Source organism: Haliotis rufescens, unplaced genomic scaffold (assembly GCF_023055435.1).
Source record: "Haliotis rufescens isolate VD_foot unplaced genomic scaffold, xgHalRufe1.0.p SCAF_12, whole genome shotgun sequence".
In the NCBI taxonomy this organism is placed as follows: Eukaryota; Metazoa; Mollusca; class Gastropoda; order Lepetellida; family Haliotidae; genus Haliotis; species Haliotis rufescens.
Window position 1 is genome coordinate 18,427,695 of NW_025963802.1, and position 22,417 is coordinate 18,450,111.

At 39.9% G+C, this 22,417-nt stretch overlaps 1 protein-coding gene across 1 annotated transcript in view; it reads left to right on the forward strand.

Annotated features, from left to right (window-relative positions):
• The first annotated feature begins 2,000 nt into the window (after positions 1-2,000).
• LOC124145664 (alpha-1A adrenergic receptor-like) overlaps positions 2,001-22,417 on the forward strand; it is a 33,127-nt gene continuing 12,710 nt past the window's right edge. Inside the window, exons 1-2 of the mRNA XM_046515530.2 lie at positions 2,001-4,162; positions 16,377-16,460. Of these exons, the coding sequence (XP_046371486.2) occupies positions 3,488-4,162; positions 16,377-16,460 (759 nt within the window). The 5' untranslated portion in view covers positions 2,001-3,487. The remainder of the gene's footprint in view (positions 4,163-16,376; positions 16,461-22,417) is intronic.

Genomic DNA, 22,417 nt, shown 5'->3' on the forward strand with positions numbered 1-22,417 from the left:
AGGATTTATGCCTTTTAAAAGAAAGAGAGGATGGTGAGTAAGTAGTGAGTTGGGTTTAACACCGTTTGAACAGTAAACCAGTTATATCAAGGCGTGCCAACTTAATGTGGGAGAAAAACCCGACGTGATGCATGTCTTACCATCTTGCATGGGTATGGTACTGACAAACCTAGAAACGTTATTTGGGCGAACCGGGATTCGAACGCACCATCATAGGTTTCTGGTGTGCCCAAGGGATGGAACTCTGCACAGCGAATTGTGGCGCCTTAGACGACTGTTCTTTCGAATATCTATCAGCAATTGAGTGGTGGGGTAGTCTATTGGGTAAAGCGTTTTCACGTGACGACTATGGCCGGGTTCGATTCCACACAGCTAATGTAAGGAGCCCACCCTTCGCGATATTGCTTGAATATAACCATTATCACTTGTTGCATCCTTTCCTGTGCAGAGTTGCGTCCCTTGGGCACGCCAGAAACCTATGATTGTGGGTTCGAATCCCGGTTCGCCCCGATTATGTTTCTAGGTTTGTCAGCACTATACCCGTGCTCGTGGGTATCACCGAAGTGGTAAACGTCTGAGACCTGCATCACTTCGGGCTTTCCTCCCACATTAAGCTGACACGCCGTGATATAACTGGAATACTGTTAAAAGCGGCGTAACACCCAACTCACTCACTCACTGTTGCATCCTTCCACCAATACATTCAAATTCAACACGTGTAGTTGTAAGGTAAGTTCATCAAAGTAACACCCTGTGGGAAGAATGTAGTCCCAATCAACGTATTGTAAGAAGCGACCAGATGAATCGGATGGTCAGGCTAGGTGACTTGGTATACCAAATGCGTAGATCTATGCTCATGATGTCAACCATTGGTTTGTGTGGTCCACCGTCATATAATCTAATATTTTTATGTGCGGCGTTAAACAACAAACAAAGATAGGACTCATTTAGCAAAATGTTCTATGTATCAATTAACTGTTTTTATGCTAGCCACCTGTCTGCCACACTGACCACTGTTAGCAAATTCATTTGTTACCGCTACTTCAATGCACTGCCAGGAGCTCGGTCACCATACTTTAAACGGGAAGTGTACACGCAAAAATTACTTTCTTTCTTTTTTCTAAACAAAACGCAATTTTAGAATTAGTTAGTATCTGTGTTTGAAAATATACACTCATTTTTTCACAGTGAAAGTAGGAAGCTCACAATAGTGTGAAAATGATATGCCGTTATGAGGCCTTCGTTTTTCGAGCTAAACAGGCCTGAGTTATCTCCCTTAGATTATGACGTAATTGGTGCCAATTCAACTGGGTCCCTGTCTATTCTGAAGGCAAAAGATATCAAGTACAAGTTTTCGGTAAAACAACATGGCCTACGACACACTCCGGCGCAGTGGTGACTCAGCATAACACTATGCTGGCTGGCATCTGAGTCGCTAGAATCACACACCTGTACCTACACCACGTGAAGAGGCTCTAACAAAGCATGATGACGTCAAAATGTTTATCAATTGGCACCAATGACGTCATATTGCAAGGGGCATAAGCCATGGTGTTTTTGTTATGGAAATAGAACACTTGGTAAATGTGAAAAATATAAATCGTTTTAATGCAAAACATATGTTGATTAATTGTGATATTTTTATATTTTTGTCTATGACACTTCTAGGTTAACACTTTTATTGTGGAAAAAGTACAAGAAAATTAGGTTCATTTCCGTGTGAACTTGCCCTTTAACTGTTATAACATTGCCTGTCTGTTCTTCACAGAAGACAGGTGGCCGCATCCTTGCTAGCCACAGCTCCACACAGCGCTGATATCTCGGACACATCCATATTATAAATACAGGGAGAAACAAGCTGTGTCAGTCTCGGATTGAACATAGAGCGATGCATTCTCTTAACAGTGTCTGTAGTGATGCTGTAGTCGCATGGCACCAGTCAGATACGCCTGCCTTGCTACTTGTCCAATAACTATGGTCAATACCACGTGTTGATCCGGCATCGGACTATAATTGGCCTCTTCATAACACGGACCCGTTTACTTTGCAGACTATTGACTGATTTGCAACACATTGCAGATTATATTTTCCCTGGGATTGGCAATACCAGTGTCGGATTGTGTGTAAATGAGGTTGGTGATAGAATATCGGAAAACTTTAATGCGGTGATAGCAGCTTAAGTCCCGGTGTAGGATGCATCTGAAGCCAGCTTCGACTTCCGCCTTATAGAAAAGTCTAACACAGCCTTCGAAAGTCATTAACAACGGGTCCATTTATGGGTCCAACGAGGGAGAATCCACGTTAAGCAGAGGCGGTACTAGTGTAAATCAACCAGCAGCTGAGAAGGCCACTGGGTGTTATTTAGATCTCCCGTGAGAGGGAATGTACCAATGCACACCTGGCGGAGATGCGGGCAGGTATCGACAACTCTTTAACATGCAGTATAAACACACGTGGTCCATGTGATCGGGAGCGTCACCTGTGTTGCGTGTAGTGATAACTGCTACTTCATCGGCGTCCAATAGCAAACACTATCATCATCGATTATGTCTGTGATGCCTCTTTATCAGTAGTGGGAGTGGAATGAGGCGTGTGAATGGTGCACAGGGGGATTGCATCACACGCGGAGGTATAAGTCCACATCCGTGAGCATTTCGACGAAAATGCCATCAGAGATGAAAGGTTATGTTTTGTTTTGTTATTCCGGATCCTTATTTACTACAAGATTTCTCTATAAAGCTTGACTTGCATTATGGAAAACATGAATGGACTGCAGCGGTGATAGGGAACTATCCTTGGAAGTACTCTGGAGATACGCTTTAATAGAGAACTAACTCCGGGTGTACGGCGAGGATACCATTAAGAGAGCACCATCGCTACATGTGATATGAAGATACGACAAAATAGAAAAGAATCATTGGACAATTGTGTAGATACGACACAACAGAAAAGAATCACTGGATATACTGTGAAGATAGACCATAACAGACAAGAAAGTTTGGATATACTGTGAAGGTAGACCATAACAGACAAGAAAGTTTGGATAAACTGTGACGATAGACCATAACAGAAAAGAAAGTTTGGATAAACTGTGACGATAGACCATAACATAAAAGAATCTTTGTATATACTGTGAAGGTAGGCCATAACAGAAAATAATCTTTGGGTGTACCGTGAAGGTAGGCCATAACAGAAAATAATCTTTGGATGTACTGTGAACTTTACGCCATCACAGAAAATAATCTTTGGGTGTACTGTGAAGGTAGGCCATAACAGAAAATAATCTTTGGATGTACCGTGAAGGTAGGCCATAACAGAAAATAATCTTTGGATGTACTGTGAAAATACGACACAGCAGAGGTATCATTGGATGTACTGACAGATGGTTTAATTCACCTTTCAGTGGCGTTCTGAACATGAGATTGACCGTAGATACTGGTGATCTGTATTCAGATTGTGCGCGCTGACACTAGCTTCCGACTCTACAATGAGCCTCGATGAACGCCTGTTCTGTGACGACAAAAACAGCACGACGACGACAACCGATTCTGTCAGCAAGTCCATCGTCGTAGCGTTGATATCCGCGGCCATCATAGGCGGTAACGTCATATGTCTTATTGTACTGAATTCACGTTGCACACGAGGGTACTTCATGGAGTCGGCCCGTATGTTGATGACGTCGTTGGCGTGCACCGACTGTACGATGGGGTTGACGGTGACGGCGTTATGCATCTACCCCGCTTTATACAATTGCTGGCCGTACGGCAAAACGGTGTGCAAGCTACAAGCGTTGTGTATTTCTAGCCTATTCCATGAGTCGACGTTGTCCTTGACCTTGGTTGCTGTTGACCGATATATATCAATATTTCACCCCTTGCGTTATCGCTTGCTGGTGACGCGTCACAAGGTCATCGCCGCCATCGTTGTCAGCTGGATGATCTGTTTTACTGTCTATGGAACGACTGTGTTTGGTTTTGATCAGTTTTATTACGACGACATCGGAATCAACTGTGAACCATTTTATCAAAACCCGTCCATCACGGCAACTGTTATGTCGTTATTCTACTTCATCCCCGCCGTCATCATGCTGGTGTGCTATCTCCGGATATTGACAGTTGCTACGCAACAGAAGCCAGGGGGCGCAACCCAGGCTGGGAAACAGGTCAGTAAGTCACAAAAGATAATTCACTAAGAAGCTTATAATACTTTTTATAACCGACTTTAGATTTATTCAATATCATCGGCTTCGTGCAGTTATATAACGCTTTTACGTTGTTAACGTCAACGACTTCGATTTGTTATGTTGATAACCAATAACCAATATTTTGCTTTCAAACACGAACATAACCCTGTGAAAAAAGCCCCAAAGAGCCCAGTGGTTAGAGCCTTTGCTTGTCACGCCGATAGCACGAGATCAATTCCTCAAGTGGTTACAAACAATGAAGCCATTATATCCGTGGTATTTCTATTATATTGGTAAAACAACTGTAAACTCGACTCACTCACTCGAAGCCATGAAGTTGTTTCGTAAGGTATGAAGAATATTTTCTAACCATTTAAATGAATGGCCAGAATACCTAATACACAAGTTGGAAGAATTATTTAATCGAAATACCATTAAATTCAAATTCAAAACAAAAATGAAAAGTTCTTCATTTGCAGCTGAAACCTATTAAGTTCATCAAAGTAACGCCAGTTACTGCTCGGCAAGAATATAGGTCCCCATCAACTTGGTTGTAAAACACGACTCAGTGGATCGGGTGGTCAGGCTCGGTGACGTGATTGACTGCGTGTAATCAATTCCCATTGGCGTAGATCGATGCTCATGATATCAATCACTGAATTGTCTGGTCCAGACACGATTATTTACATATATAATGCTGTCACTTTTCTTGAATATTCTTTAGCAATATTCTAGGCATACCAAGGCGTGGCACACCAGAAATCGGTTATTCACACACTGAACTCATGTGGGGAATCGAACCCGGGGCTTCAGCGGGTCGAGCAATGGCTTCAATCACTAGGCTACCCTAGCGCCCTCCTTTTCTGATGAGCCTGTTTCGAGAACAGGTATATCAAATGAGAAATATATTCATGATTGGTATTTCGATATAATGATATGAGATAAAACAGGAATACCTTAGTGGTAATTCTACTCAACTACAAAACCAACAAAATAAATATGAAAACGCGATTGTCAAATAACAATGCTCAGGTCAGGTGTTCGCGAATGAGTAAGCTTGCACTCAAACATTTGTTGTGTATGTGCTTCGAATCAGTACTTGTTTGCTCCAAAAACAAGCGTGAGACGCCCCCAGGAACAACTTGTGAATATTCATGAACAAATACTGTATACCATATCTTTAACTTTCATCTGAACAACATAGAATTGGGTCTTTGAAAACACACCTTGTCACAAGTTTCTTTACTGTAGCAATAATGATCGTGAAATATATTTGACAAGGTGATGGAAAGCCAACTTACACTGCAAGGTCTTGAATTCCAATTAACTAGACAATGGATGCGTCAGATGACATTCGATCAATGTTACACTAGCGTAAAAACAATAGTCGTTACTCAGTGTAGTACTGAAGCCGTTTGGAATTTAGCGACAAAACTAACGACGGCAAAGGGCGTCACTGGGGCGTGGTTTGACTTGGCGTGGGTCTTGCCGTGCCGATATTCAAGTTCGATCTAGAGCAAGGACATGTCCCTTTACCCTAATGGAGCATCATCAGTAATCGAAAACTCGGTTTTTCTTTACAAACCTTAATAGCAATTTTTCTTTCTTCCGCTCTTCTGTCAATAAACTAGTTTCACGAGGTTACAAAGTATAAGAGGATGGTCAATGAAATTATATCCATTGAAATAGCTTAAGGTGGAAATACATCGAGTCAAGGTATCTCATATCCACCCACGTATCTGTATTTGATATTGTGCATTCCTTATATTTCAGTTTTGTTTGTTTGTGGTTCAAAGTGTAAGCTAATGTATGGTAATACCTACTCAGATACACTGAAAGGATACATTCATCTTGAAGAATTTCTGGCAGCATGGAGGCAATTGCAGCTTCAGACAGAAAAACACAAAATGAACGAAATTGAATTAACATGTCATGTACAAGTATTACCCTCTCGCCAGCATGCCATGTTTTCAACCCATTTGTGTCATGGGCCAATGGCCTCCTCACGCTTTTTAAATAAACTTGTACTCATTTGAAATTTATATTTCCCAAGGGCATACAACCGTAAAATGTGTTGTGTAAAGATCTATAATTGTTGACAGGAGGACAGAGGGACGTGGGAGGGAAACTGACTTAACTAGGTCAGATTAGTCTGCAGGGACTCGGTGTTGCAAATGTTTCAAGGCGTGCGGAGGGCATGGGTTGAGGATGAACATAATTGTTGTTTCTGAGGCTGGATGCTATCTACATATATCCACTTTAATGCTGACCTAATCAGCTATAGCAGGACACTATACAACCACTCGGTGTCTTTTACCATAGAACTCACATAGCTACTTGGATACTGCTCTATCCATCTGTAACATGGATGCTGCCTCTATGTTTGCAAATGAAAGCGACCTTTCTATACTCATTATGAATATGATACGAATTATCATCAAACAATAATGATACTAGGTGTTCGTCAATTGTTCACATAAAAATACACATTATGCTTTCGTGGACAGGTTTCAGCTATTACATATGTGCCTCTAAATCTGTTGACAACATTCATATGAACAAGTGTGATTTATTTAACAACGGCTTATTCAAGGTTGCCTCATTAAATACATTATAAAGATGCAGTGCACTAAAAGGACCTCATTACATCTCGTCCGTCATCTTCTCCACTCAGCCTAACCTACATCTTCATCGACGTGGCACATTGACAGAGGCTGTAGACTGCATGCATATCGACATAACAGTTATTCCAAATATCAAATGGCCTCTTGTATAGCTCTCACTTAGAAAATCCACGCAAATCCATCGAGATTCGCTATTTGTCAATCGCTCAGTAATAATGGAGATGGGTCTTTCAGAGTTGCTATAACTGTAAAGAACGTGATAGTTCACCAGATATAAAGCATTGGGAGTGATTGCTATTTTCGCGCTAAACGCGCTTGTAATCAGATATATTAAAGACGAACGTTATTTCGGTGAAAAAAGGAGTTATTGATCAAATTCCGCAGTTTGAAATCTGGACTAAATAATATACCCTTTGGAATTCCATGGGGAAAAGAGTACTGTTAGTTTTTTTAAGTTATACTTTTCATGGAAGAGGCAATCAGTCGTACAATATATATAATATTGCACAGCGAAGACGGCAAATAAAGAAGGTGAGAGGTTTGGGGATCAATACATGCGTACTGAAAGGTATTTGGATGTGCTTATTTTGGACAGTGGTTAGCTTTTGTTAACAGAACATATATGATGGATTTCAACTCGAACAGAAAACGCTCATTAAACCCTGATAAATATTATGCACTGTTAACTTATGTCTGTGGGTGGGTGGCGACGTTGAGCGTGTAAGGGGTCGGGGTGGGCTGGGGTGGGCTGGGTACATGGGGTGGGTGGTAGTGTTTGTGGTGGCTACATATGTATTGCGAAAGCTTTCATACGGCGCGTGACACAATTTTTACGAGTTGTTTCAAAAAGTATCTAACGAGAGAATGTAAGTTAGATTCGCTTTGAAACAACTAGTTGTAAGATAAAGGGTTTCTGACAGGCACGAGTGCAGTAATCTGTTTCCTACACGCACTACAATCGCATCTTTTAGCATCGAATCGATGCATTTTGTCTACTTTCATGATCGCAGTGGCGCATTTATACATAACACAACGGTCATGAGTGACGTCATCCGTCACTGCTTACTACTTAAAATAATTTGACCCTACACAAACAGGTTTCGTGTTAATCACTGGATTGACTGCTCCAGACTCGATTATTTATAGACCGCCGTCATATAGCTGGAATATTGCTGAGTGTGGCGTTAAACAACCAACCAACCGTCATACCCGTGGATTATCAAGGCGATGATGATAATGCAAACGAGATAAGATCAAGGAACACGCTGGATGTAGAGTTAATAATTTTCACCTCAACGAAATTACAAATATGTACAACATTGTTTTCTTCCGTATGACATCACTACTGGTGACTCACCTTTACAAAATGGCGTGTAGGCAACGCGAGATTTAAACAGGAGGATTTTCGTTGATCGAGGGATCGTATGTACACAAATGTGTCATGTAAGTAATCAGAAACAATCAGACAATCTGCATACTGCTATTTGTTTTTATGTTTTCAATGTAACAATATGTTTGAAATATACGCATAATAGGTGTCTCATAACCGGCATACGTGAAATGTGATTTTGTATACGTAAACGCTGTATCCAATATGGCGCAAAGTTCACTTTAGCGTTTGTGCGTATTTTCCATAACATTCTAAATTATTCTAGGCTTATCCGCGACGTTTCATAATGACCATTGGTTGTTTGATGAAAAATAGATAGAAATCTACATGTGATCACTAATATGCTATTTTTGAAATTCAGTTCTTCGAGTAAATATCCGATATTTAGATTTCTGAACACACGGTAAATAATTAACGCCATGGATGATTTAGTAAGGTGTGTAAGAAAACATAAACATTAATATTGCAACTTTTATGTTGCAAACAGCAAATGTCTCACTGATAGAAATACAAATTTGGGAGTCTGTTACAGATCCAGGGCGTGCACTGGACTTGACTATGTAGTCATAATGTCATAATGTCATTTACTCTATTCATTGTATCACTGTATCGTGTCCGTGATAATCCCAATACGAGCTTTAAGGGATAACCAGTCTTTCTTCCTGACTACATCTCCACTAAAGCCCTGGGCCCCGTTCCATAAAGCCACCTTAGCGCTTAGGTGATCGTAAGTCCCATACTTCAACACTGTCTTACGATAGTCGTAGCTAAGATCACTTTGTGGAACGGTGCCCTGCTCCATGAGGTACCTCGGCATCGTTGGTCCAGTCGTCTAAGGCGTCGCAATTCGATGTGCGCATCCCTTGGACATGCAAGAAACCGATGATCGGGGCTTCGAATCCCCATTCGTCCAGATTATTTTTCAAGTTTTTTCCAGCACCATACGTCCGGCTGTAACGCCAAACCCACGGGTATAATGTGTGAATCCTTTTCATGGTGTCCCGCGTTGTAATGTGGCTGAAAAATTTACCCAAAGCGGTGCAATACTCTACTTACTTATGTCCTAGACGTACGAGGTCTCCTTGACCTTCTTCTCAAAGGATGATGCATGTAAGGCAAGACAAGCTGACCCGTTTCGCGTTTACAGCGATCCATTTGAGAAGCTTCTTGAATGTGTCACTTCGGCTGGCTCATACTCCGTTCTTTAAATTGACTGTGGTAGAGTTTTCATGAAAACCCTAAGCTCCAAGCATGGTACCTTGAAGGTACAGCTCAAACCAGGAGGTGGTCCTTGAAGGTTACAGAGAGCCTACGGGGATGTTCCCAGACTAGTTCCATGGTGTTACATTATGTTCTCCAAAGATTCTTGTTTTCTCAGTATGCATGCTGTACGTTACAGGTGTTTATTATGAACATTTCTCTTCTTTTTTGACATTTCATTCATAGTTTCCTGAAGTTTAGTTCATGGTTTGATATTTCGAGGTTTTGTTTCCAGACTCAAATATATAATACTTCTCAAAAAGGTAGATTCATTAAGTGACCCGTGAAGATCCGGGGTGGATTAGGTCTTCAGCAACCCATGCTTGCCATAAAAGGCGACTATGCTTGTCGTACGAGGCAACTAACGGGATCGGGGATCAGGCTCGCTGACTTGGCTGATGCATGTCATCAACCCCGCTTTTCTGGTCCAGACTCGATTATTTACAGACCGCCGTCATATAGCTGTAATATTGAGTGCGGTGTTAAACAACAAACAAACAAACAAACAAACAAACAACACTTTCGTTAAGTACAATATTATGGTTAGTTCTTGCCATTGTTCGACAGTTAAACATAAAACACTAACGCGAATAATCAGTCTCAATTATCTGCCGAAACAGATTCGAAACAGATTCCATTGGGCATAAAAGGCAAAATAGTGGTAAAAATTCTTTGAATGGATCACTAAAAATCAGTGATGGTTCCAGGTGTTCGCGAAAATGGTAAGCATGTCCTGCCCTACTGGTAGCACCATAGCTATGTCTATATTTAGACCATGAAGCAAGTCCCTTCACTAAGTTCTCACACCTCTGCAGGCTACATGTTCGAATAACGGATATCACGATATATTTTCGAGATTTTCGAGATAAAAAGGCTTACATATTTTGGCCATGAAGCTCTCATGACAAGCACATTTTAAAAGAGTATACATTCGTATGTCTGTGTGTGTCATATGGTCATGCTATCAACCATTGGTTTGCCTGGCCAAGACGTGATTATGTACAGGCCGTCGAGATAAAGTTGGAATGTTGATGACTGCGGCGTAAAACAAAACTATGTTACTTCAATACCAGTATCTGACGAATTCGATATAGTCTTTTTTGTTTAGAAACACCATAGCCCAGAAAAGAAAATTATTTATAAAAACATACATATATTTTTTAAACATTATCACACTGTTATAAAGCACTGCAGATGACGGTAATCGAAAGCAGTTCGGAATAACGTCAATATGTACTTAACTTAACGTTGAATGATATCGACTGTTTTCATGATTAAATCTACAGCCACGTAGATACATGGAAGTCGAAAACATGATATTGCTGTATATTTATGAAATCAATGGTTGTGCTAGAAATGTTGTACACATCCTGTATGTGTCAATAACCCATATTACCATATGCATATTTGATGTAGGCGTTGTTGAGTAAATATTGATATAGACGCTGCTGACTTAGCCACATTGTGTGTAGAACACAGAGACGTATCTTGCAACCGTACGCGGTAACTCACATGTTACCAGTTGTTTTGTCTGGTTTATGCGAGATGATATGTTTAATATTCCATAACAATATATACGCGTATATACAAAAACACACTTTGGAAAGTGACAGATATGGAACGAACTGGTTAATCCGTTAATCGATTAACACAAATCTCAGGAATAACGAATCCTTCGTACGTGAAATGTGTCTTTGACCTTGATAAAAAATACACAGAAGTTTTGAAAACTATATCCCCGAAGGCGGGACAAACGAGGTTCTGTTTAATAGGATCGTACTATGCCCACGACTTGTACGTTAAGAATACCCGCCTAAGTTAATTACCTAAGTGGAGCGCGACTCGTTCGATCAAACTGTAGCAATGATTTAAGTGATTCGCTTTTCGTTTTGTATTTAAATCAAAAATAAAGAAACTTGAATTGAGTTATTATCTGGGTATGCAACAAGGTTCAGAGATGACCGATGTCCTGTTGATGTAGATGCAGGATGAATCCTGTTCCTGGCTGTGTAGGCTGAATCATTTTGGACGTATCTCCAAACGGATTCATTACGCAGATGTTTACCGCTTTGGTGAAATCCTCCCGCATTGGTATGCTGCTGACAGACCGGAGTCACAATCATAATCGGAGAATCTGGAATTCAATCTCATGTCCGCTAGATCCAGACTAAAACATTGTTCTGTATACAACACTTTGTAATGCACCAAACCCCTGGGCCACCCGTGACCTCTGTCTGACCATCCCTCCTGTTCATTGTACTTTTTATGAGATGTCATGTAAGCATGTACGCACAATTTTAGTTTCATAATACAGTAAACTACAGTTATAACGAACTCGAAGGGACCACTAACTTTAGTTTGTTATAACCGTAGTTCGTTATAAGCATATATACAGTATAACTAGAGCAAATAGTCGAGACAAAAAAAACCAGTTCGTTATATCCGTCAGTTCGTTGTAAGCTTGTTCGTTATAAACGTACTTTACTGTAGTTGCAAAGGACAGGAATTGGACTTTACTCTCTCTGAATTACTGCATTAAACCTCTCAAAATCCATACTGAAACGGCGCATGATATTGACTGTAGCGAGTGACTGGAAATTGGCTGATGGTCCCATTATAGTGTGATAATAACAGTCAGTCAGGCTTACAGGCAATAATACATCGGCGCCTCATACACGATTTGGTGCAGTAGCACGTCAATGTGTCATCCACAATTTTAGGCAATACAACGTCAATGTGTCATTCACAATTGAGGTAAAAATGAAACAATGAGGCATTTGTGAAAGTATATTATTTTGAAGCTGTAAAGGAACTTGAGTCCATGGCGCATAGTGAGATAATTTAACACAACCATTTCTCGAACCAGGTCCAAAACAGATCAGTTCGCGTCGGGAATTCAAGTCATGCACCATCATTTCATCTATAAAAACATTGATCTGTTGGATAAAGCCATTCGATTAGAGTTCATCCTGCTTTCAAGAAACCTGAGAAAGCAGCAATTGTCTGATCAAGTCTAGGTTACGTCACAGTTTATAAGGAGGGCGATAAACCAGGACAACAAGTGTATGTACTTGAGGAAGCATGTCAGATGGTTTCGTCCTTCAAAGTTGGCACTTCAGAGAAATAAAGGAACGTAACAATCACATAATCTTCAGCCATTCTTCATCGATCTTTGTACAGCGTTGTTGCTTAGTATCTGGCACCAACACCCTATTGTCTCTGCTCAGAAGCTGTCTATAAAAAGAAATTAATGTAAGCATGCTTGACATACAGTATAAACAGGCGAACAGGAATGTGTTATGGGTTTGAGTCATTGTGCCAGACTGTTTATATAAATACTTACTTCAATGCTTCAATCCGGATATTCGCTCAAGAAGGGCTGTGTAACGTGACACTGTACAACTTCCTTGCAATATAAATTATTTCCTTGTTTCTAATAATAACGTTAAGTTTTTCTGGTTATTTGTAATAATTGTTTTATACAGTTTCATCGTTTAAAAGTTCGCTGAATAGACTAAATAGAATCAAAGGCAAAATGTAATTCCCTTTCTTTCTGCCTGCCTGAATTTCTAACAGTCATTTAGCAGCCCCAGTTGATCTCATCAAAGCTTCAATGTTTGTTTGTTGTTTAACGAATTTGAAGCAGACAATCAAGTGAATATGACAGATGTTAAGGACTCCAAACCTCATGTTTGTATATGTTACAATCAATGTGTAAAATGACTGAAATTTTCACTTAGGCAATATACAAAACGTCAAAATATTTCAGTCGTTTAATTATGCATGGATTAGAAGCTAAATTATTTTTTTTAAATATACATTGACTTTCGAATTCTTTTAATCCTATCTTTTTCAATCACATAGTGATGAAATGGAATATAAACATGTTTGGAATAATTGAAATATTAACAAAATATTTTGGCGTTTTGTAAATTGCTTAAGTGAAAATTTCCGTCATTTTACACCTGTTGTTGTTGGGAGTCTTTCACGATTAGAGGATCTTGAAGTAGAGACAATGCTTCAACAAAGCTTATGTACACGATAACGTAACCATTTATGATTGGGGAGACGATCGCATCAAACTCTGTATGAGGTCTTGGTCACTCAAGGTCACACTATGAAATATGGTTCAAATATCAGGAAATTCGGCTTAATACATGAAAAGTCAAAGCATTCTGCCATCAGTTAAAATAGTTCATTCAACATCTATCATATGCAATATGTGTAGTTGTGTCATATGTCAAGGTCTTTTTGAAGGTCACTCTCTGATGATATTACATCTAAAAAGTTTTTTCAGAAATTAATGTCTAAGTGGAAGCTTCATACTTGTAACACCACATACCACTTCAAACAGAAGTGACATTTTGAATGTGCTCGTAAAGTAGACGTTTTAAAATGCGCGTGTACTCTATAATGTAGTATTTATGATTGGAATTGAAAACATGAAATTGGACAAGAAATCACGTTGTCAAAACCTGAATCATAATTGATGATGATGCAGAAGATTGTCAAAACATGGATAATAATTGATGATGATGCAGAAGATTGTCAAAACATGGATAATAATTGATGATGATGCAGAAGATTGTCAAAACATGGATAATAATTGATGATGATGCAGAAGATTGTCAAAACATGGATAATAATTGATGATGATGCAGAAGATTGTCAAAACCTGAATTATAATTGATGATGATGCAGAAGATTGTCAAAACATGGATAATAATTGATGATGATGCAGAAGATTGTCAAAACATGGATAATAATTGATGATGATGCAGAAGATTGTCAAAACATGGATAATAATTGATGATGATGCAGAAGATTGTCAAAACATGGATAATAATTGATGATGATGCAGAAGATTGTCAAAACCTGAATTATAATTGATGATGATGCAGAAGATTGTCAAAACATGGATAATAATTGATGATGATGCAGAAGATTGTCAAAACATGGATAATAATTGATGATGATGCAGAAGATTGTCAAAACATGGATAATAATTGATGATGATGCAGAAGATTGTCAAAACATTGATAATAATTGATGATGATGCAGAAGATTGTCAAAACATGGATAATAATTGATGATGATGCAGAAGATTGTCAAAACCTGAATTATAATTGATGATGATGCAGAAGATTGTCAAAACATGGATAATAATTGATGATGATGCAGAAGATTGTCAAAACCTGCATCATTATTGATGATGATGCAGAAGATTGTCAAAACATGGATAATAATTGATGATGATGCAGAAGATTGTCAAAACCTGGATAATAATTGATGATGATGCAGAAGATTGTCAAAACCTGGATAATAATTGATGATGATGCAGAAGATTGTCAAAACCTGAATCATAATTGATGATGATGCAGAAGATTGTCAAAACATGGATAATAATTGATGATGATGCAGAAGCTTGTCAAAACCTGAATCATAATTGATGATGATGCAGAAGATTGTCAAAACATGGATAGTAATTGATGATGATGCAGAAGATTGTCAAAATATGGATAATAATTCCTCATCATACAAAACCTTTTCGATGATAACTGATGCATCAGAAATGCCTTTTATACATGCTATGTATAAAGGTCATGTTAAACAGCAAGGACGTTCATACACTGAAAGCCTTGCTGACATGTCTTTTCCAAAACCGGAAATGGTGTAATTAAAACGGAAATGCTTATGACGTTTGAAAAAATGTAGCCAGAGGCAGGAGAATTTCTCTTTTACAGTTGTACTGCGTTAAAGCTGCACATATATGATCAAGGGTCAAATACACGTAGACACTGGTGAGGTCAGCAATCACAAGCTGGAACATTTCTGAGCTTGATGTTGAATCATATTCACTACCTCATTGTCGGCTTTGTCAGAACGTTCAGAATGAAGTGATCCATCACCAGGTCAACGTTTGTGATCGGAACAGGCATCAAAGTAGGCTACGATGACCCTCTCCATAATCATAAAACATCTCAGCTGAAAGAAGAATCCGTTGTTCGATTCAGACTATATCATAAGTGTTTATGAGGTGAAGTGAAATGGGGTTTAACTTCGCGTCCAACATGTCTACCATGAAGCTGTTTGAAAGCTTTGGTGAGGCCTTGAATGTTGTAACGCTGATAAAAAACATTTGCATTAATAGTCGTATGATTCCTTTGAAATCTTTGGAGAAAGACCATTCTCGATTGTACCTCAAAGGTTGTGAAATGTACTCACCAAAGACCGTAGCAGCTGGAAACTGTTCGACATAGAGGAAGAAAGGACTATTTGAAAGTCGAAGTCATAACTCTTTTCATACAGATTTGTGGATAGTTTTTGTCAGTCTGAGCATGAAATAGATGAGACGGTTTGACTGGTATCATTTATTTTCTAAATCAATGAATGGCCGTTTTACAGTTCTTGAACGATATCAGATTATCGATGTACCCGATGCTTAAATTAAACTTCTTGGCCAAATTCCCGTCCTGGTGTGGGCATTCCTAGTAGAAATTCCTGTATAGGAAACAAATCAGAAGGGAGAGGAGCACACTTGGTGCCCAAGGAGATGCCTCCTTCACACATGTCCTATCTTGAAGGCTCACTTACACTTATCTGAACATTAATTCTTTTAGCACTTACATGTAGACTTATCTAGATCTGAGCATTAAACTTTCCAGCATTACATTTTCACATATTGTTTACTAAGCAAATTTCAGACGACGTTTAAACATAAGTGAAGTTCATCATTGAGCTTTTAGCAATATTCCAGAAATACCACGGCGGGGGACACCAGAAATTGGCTTCACACATTGTACCCATGTCAGGAATCGAACCCGGGCCTTCGGCGTGACGAGCGATCGCTTTAACCACTAGGCTATCCCAGCGCTCTATTTTCATCATTGAGTTAATATTGTTGTTTGTTTTGTTTCAGTCTCGTCCTGCTCTTGAGATGAGGAAACATTATGGCCGCTGTTCCCAGGAATCGTTGAAGACAAGCATCCATGCTGCTTCAATGGTAAGGTTGGATACGCAATTCGTAAATATACCCATGGAAATGTATTAGGGAACGCAAAACAAAGGGAAGCATTTGTGTGAAATCACATCGAACATAGATCCTGAAGATCACATGAGATTGTTTACAACATCGGTGACGCGACAGGCGCTGACATCGATCGGATTCTGAAGCGGGTGGGGTGTAGAATATGTTACCAGGAGCCTTTGATGGAGTCGACTAAAGTTATAGCTGGGAGAGTTCGAGCTGCGGTGTTAAACAACAATCACTCCACTTACATATTTAATCTTGAACCGGCGATACACGTTCGTCGGTAATAACCCAACATGTTTCTTTAGTTTTCCTCATCAAAATGGTTGCCTACGATGACAAAATGAAAGCATTAATTTGTTTGTTGTCAAGGTTTAACCTATGAAGGTTAAGGTCACTATTTAAACCATCGTGTGTGAAGGTTAAGGTCACTATTCAACCAATCATATGTGAAGGTTAAGGTCACTTTTTAACCAATCATATGTGAAGGTTAACGCCACTATTCAACCAATCATGAGTGAAGGTTAAGGTCACTTTTTAACCAATCATATGTGAAGGTTAACGCCACTATTCAACCAATCATGAGTGAAGGATAAGGTCACAATTCAACCCATCATGTGTGAAGGTTAAGGTCACAATTCAACCCATCATGTGTGAAGGTTAAGGTCACTATTCAACCCGTCCTGTGTGAAGGTCAAGGTCACTATTAAACTGACCAAGACATTTCGTTAAATGCTTATATCATATTTCAAATACATAGCATACCACGTCATTTTCAATTCTTGGCAATTGTCAGACATGTTGTGTCACAGACAGTAATGCCAAGGGGGAAAGCCTTTTCTGTCCTGGTGTTCATCCTCAGGTCCAGACGCTGTAATGAGTGCCTTGTGTGAAACTGAGACATTGCCTCAATGTAATTAGGGTAATCTTGCCCTGCCATGATGGCTTCGATCATTAACAGTAATGTGATTTAGCAGACAAGTAAGGTCGTGTGTGAATCACCTGATTCAATCTTCCTATCTCTCCTAATGGGTTCTGGTCTAATCTGATGTAAAGTGGTTTGTATCAATCGTATATCAACACTTTGCATACCAAATATGTTCCCTTGTCACAATCTATTACCAAATATATTTATTGGAAACTATGTATCGACAGTGATAAACACTTCATGAAGTCAGTGACGTTTGAAATTATTGTACCTCTGCCTGGCACCACATTGGTTCACAGACATTGGTTCATGGGAATAGGTACCGTTAAGGTGTGAGCACTCACATGCCAAAAACAAGCACTGTGAGCACAATGAAAATACTTTGTGAAAAATGAAAGCGATGCCATCTGAAGTTTACTGAGAAAACAAGATGTGAAATGCCGGACCATATTGATAACATCTACGTCAAGTTTTGGGGTAAGACATTTCGGCAAGATCTAGGCATCCCCATGGGCACCAATTGTTATCCCCTTCTTGCTGATCTGTTACTTTATGCATACAAATAGGAATTTCTGTTCGGATTGCCAAAGTCAAAACACGGTAATTTGGCCAAGAAGTTTAATTTAAGCTTCAGGTATATCGATGATCTGATATCGTTCAATAACAATCAAATAGCCAATTCCCTTCCACTGATTTACTCACCTAAACTAGAAATAAAGGAGACCAGTGAGACCGCCTCATCCGTTTCATTTTTCGATCTGTGCATAAAGATTCAGAGTGACAAAACACTCTCCACAAGACTGTATGACTTCAAGTTTCCAATGGTCAACTTTCCCAATTCATGCCGCGCAATATTCCAGCAGCTCCCGCCTTTGGTGTTTACATTTCACAACTTTTGAGATACAATCGGGCGTGCTCTCTTCCTACCAAGATTTCAAAGAGCGTCATACGACTCTTGCTCAGAAGTTGTTTGATCAAGGTTACATCATTCAAGGTGTCAGTAAAGCTTTCAAATGGTTTAATGGTGAACATGTGGAGGACATTTCCAAATTTGACGCATCAGTGAAAAAATGATGTCCGATGCAATTCCCTATTTTGACTTGTATCATACGTTCCCGTGTTTTTTTTCAGTTGAACTGTTGACTTTCCTTTGCATGTATTTGTGACGGGTGCCATAGGTGGGGCAGGATACGCTCACCTTTACGCGACCACCTGGTATCATTACCTTTTGATAGTTATTCATAAACACATGCTCATGATATGGTCGGAAACGTACAATCAACTCTGCTTTACGTAGAGATTTCAATTGGATAAGGGAAGAGGTTTGTCGCTTTATTTAGAACATTTACGATAGTTGCTTAGGACATTTACAACAGTTGCTTAGAACACTTACGACAGTTACTTAGAACATTAAAGCCTGCGCCATCAAGGAAGACCTGTATTAAACATTCAGGCAGTGTATAAGACTACTGAATTAGTTAGCTATGTAATTATACATTAACGACAGTTGCTTAGACCATTTACGACAGTTGCTTAGGTCTTTTACGACAGTTGCGTCGAACATTTACGGCAGTTGTTTATAACATTTACGGCAGTTGTTTATAACATTTACGGCAGTTGCTCAGAACACTCAATGTGGCACCCATTATTCACTCACATAGCCTTTATATGTATCCTGTTTAGCCACATTCTGCCACACATCCTCGTGTACAGGTAAGCACCCCCATGACTTGTGGCGTAATTTACAAAACAATATTCAGAACATGTACGGCAGGTGCTTAGAACACTTACGGCATTTGCTTAGAACATTTACGGCAGTTGTTAAAAGCATTTACGGCAGTTGCTTAGAACATTTACGACTGTGAAGGGAGACTTGTATTAAACATTCAGACAGTGTAATAGACTATTTAATGTAGTTATTGTAGACTCAGTCAATGTATTACCTTCGCCTCTGTAGTCCCCTTTGATCGGCCTTCTCTTTATAACGACTCTACACCAGATGTTCAATTTGTATGAAGGACAAAGCATCACAGAAGGGCAGCGGTTGCTGGCAAAATGGTTGGTAGATCACAAGACAATAAGACGTTAAGTTGCTGAAGAGTGCCATGGCGACCTTAATATCAAGCAAATAAGAAGGAATTGTCATCAAAAGAAACAAGAAAAAAAACCTTACCACAACATAATCGAAAAACGATGAAAGCAACTAAAGATAAAATGATGAATCAGTTTCGAGAATCTAATACATCAAAGTAAAACGGTTTATTCTTTGAAACGCAGCGATGTCATATCACAAAAGTACAAAAAGGTGGTTCTTTCTGAAAAGTTGACTAAAGTTACAGCTGGAAGATTTTATGCTACGGCGTTAAACAGCATTCGCATCACTCACGAACCTATTCTGAAAGCATCGATAAGGTTTCGTCTGTAATATCCCTATAAGTAACCTTATTTGGTCGCATCGATATGTTTGCCTAATGTTGAAACACGAAAGCATTTGTTTTCAATGTACTTGTCATTGTGTGTGAAGGTCAAGGTCACTACTCGACCGGCAAGAAAGAAATGGTTATATTTTATTTCAAATCTATTTGTATTCAATCATTTTCGTTGCATGAAATGCAAGGAGAGTTTGACGATTGTCAGAAACGTGTGTGTCTGTGACGTTATTGCCAAGGGACAATAGCCTCGTGGTCCTGGTGTTCCTTGTCGGGTAGCCGAGTGGTTAAAGCGTTCGCTCGTCAAGCTGAAGACCTGGTTTCGTTTCCCGACATGGGTACAATGTGTGAAGCCCATTTCTTGTGTCCCCCGCCGTGATATTGCTGGCTTATTGCTAAAAGCGGCGTAAAACCATATTCATTCACTCACTCCTTTCCAGTACAGGGCCCACTTGCACAAGGCCATCTTAGCGTTTATATTATCTTACCCTTGTTAAACTATGGTAGTTACGATCATCTTAGCGCTAAGATCGCTTTGTGCAAGCGGGACCAGGGCTACAGGTTGTAAAGGTCTAGTCGGTGTTTAGTCGAAAGTCAGACATTTCTTGAGGTTCACATTCGAAATACCCCTGAAACCACCTGGTTGGATCTGCTTAGACGCGTGCTTCTTGTAACATGCCTACCTCTCAATGGTTAGCGATCCTTCCACAAAGGTCGTCTTCCTCTTTCAAGTGTTAAATGCATGCCTACCAGGCTGTCTCGCCTGTCGGCTGGCGTTGAGAGATATGGGCCCAAGGCTTCCTCACTTGGTATTTCCTACAACATGTATGATCTCATTTGGAGGATCTAATACACGCCAACACTGAGTTTGCCAGGGTGAAGACAGATACCAGCGCACTTGTCGTAAAGCATTACGCAAATGATTGATTCAATGTATTTGCCGTAGTAGGAAATATCATAGTTTTTTCACTACGGTCTGTAAATAACTGACTGACTGAGTATGGTTTTACGCCGCTTTTAGCAATATTCCAGCAATATCACGGCGGGGGACACCAGAAATGGCTTCACACATTGTACCCATGTCGGGAATCGAACCCGGGTCTTCGGCGTGACGAGCGAACGCTTTAACAACTAGGCTACCCGACCGCCCCTGTAAATAATGGAGTCTGGACCAGACAAACCATTGGATGACGGGGTACTGGGACCTGGCCCGGTGGGACCGGGGTGACGGTGTTCGACAGCTTGACTGAGAGTTCTAGGTTTCTGCCCAATACTGAAGCACGTGTCTCCTTAGGCAATTAATTTGTTCGAAATGTGCCTCTGTTCACCGTGCTGTGAATGGGTACCCGGTAAGATGAAGTGGTTATGTGAGGGTTTACCTTTTACAGGCAGCTGGGTTAGCATACTCCCCAGGGAGCGGAGAATGAGCTGAGTGCACACTGATCCATTGATCGGGGTAAATAATCTATCGCTAAGCGCTTGGAGCACGATTTCGGGTGAAGATTTGATGCATTATTAATATGCACATATTATTACTGGACTAAAATTCAAATGAAGCTTCTCGGGAAACACACTGAAGAATAAAGCAGTCTTAATATAGTCTGACATTCAACACGTGGGCATCACGAGAAATACTTTTATTTCTTCTCCTCAGTGTCAGTAAGCAGTGGTAAACATCCTGGAAATAAACGCTGTTCTACTCGATCTCTTCCCGTGTGTTTACACAGGAGCATCCAACACACCTAATGTACGCGGACGTCATGGACCCAGTAATAATTTAACAGAGACATTCACGATACAGCACGCGTCTAGCTTGCATTATTAGTATAAACACTTAACAGCCTGCGTCTCTGAAATCCTCAGAGGTGTAGCTTTTCCCATTATCGCTTTTCGACCACGTGTTTCATCTAATGTAAGGAAGTAACTTATTTCCCGTTGGTCAAGGTCACACAAGAAAAACAACTTTATGATTGGCTCAAATAGATTGACGATTGACGTTTGTAACCAGTCTTTTGTCGATTTATGCGAGCACTCGTGTGCGTTCGATTTTGCACGCATCAAAATTATGATATTTTCAGAGTATTTGGAATATATCTAGTGACTCAACGGGAATATACATCTGAAATTTAATAATGATTGTAGTCAAAGAGGATTTGTCTGTCAACTCGGCACAACATTGTTCAATACTGTATAGCCATTTATTATCTGCCACGTTTGTGGCCAAATATACAGAAGTATACTCGATGGTCACATTTACACTCCCGGTTCAGCACTAAGTCGATCTTAATTCCCGTTCCCACTGACTTACAAAAACTGTAAACACAATATCGTGTCACTGGATTGTTTGGTCCATTACTGGACTGTTTTGATTGTTGATTGTTTACAGGCCGCCATCATATATATGGCAGGAGTACTGCTCATTCGTGACCAACTCGTGTTATTCCGGGACAAGCTGCAGGTTACGGAAAGGGGCGAGTGGTGACGAATGGAGTACCGCTGTGCGGTGTTAGGCAACAAACACTAAGTCTTTCTTTTTTATGCTAATTATGGTGGGTGAGAGGGAAGAGCAAGAC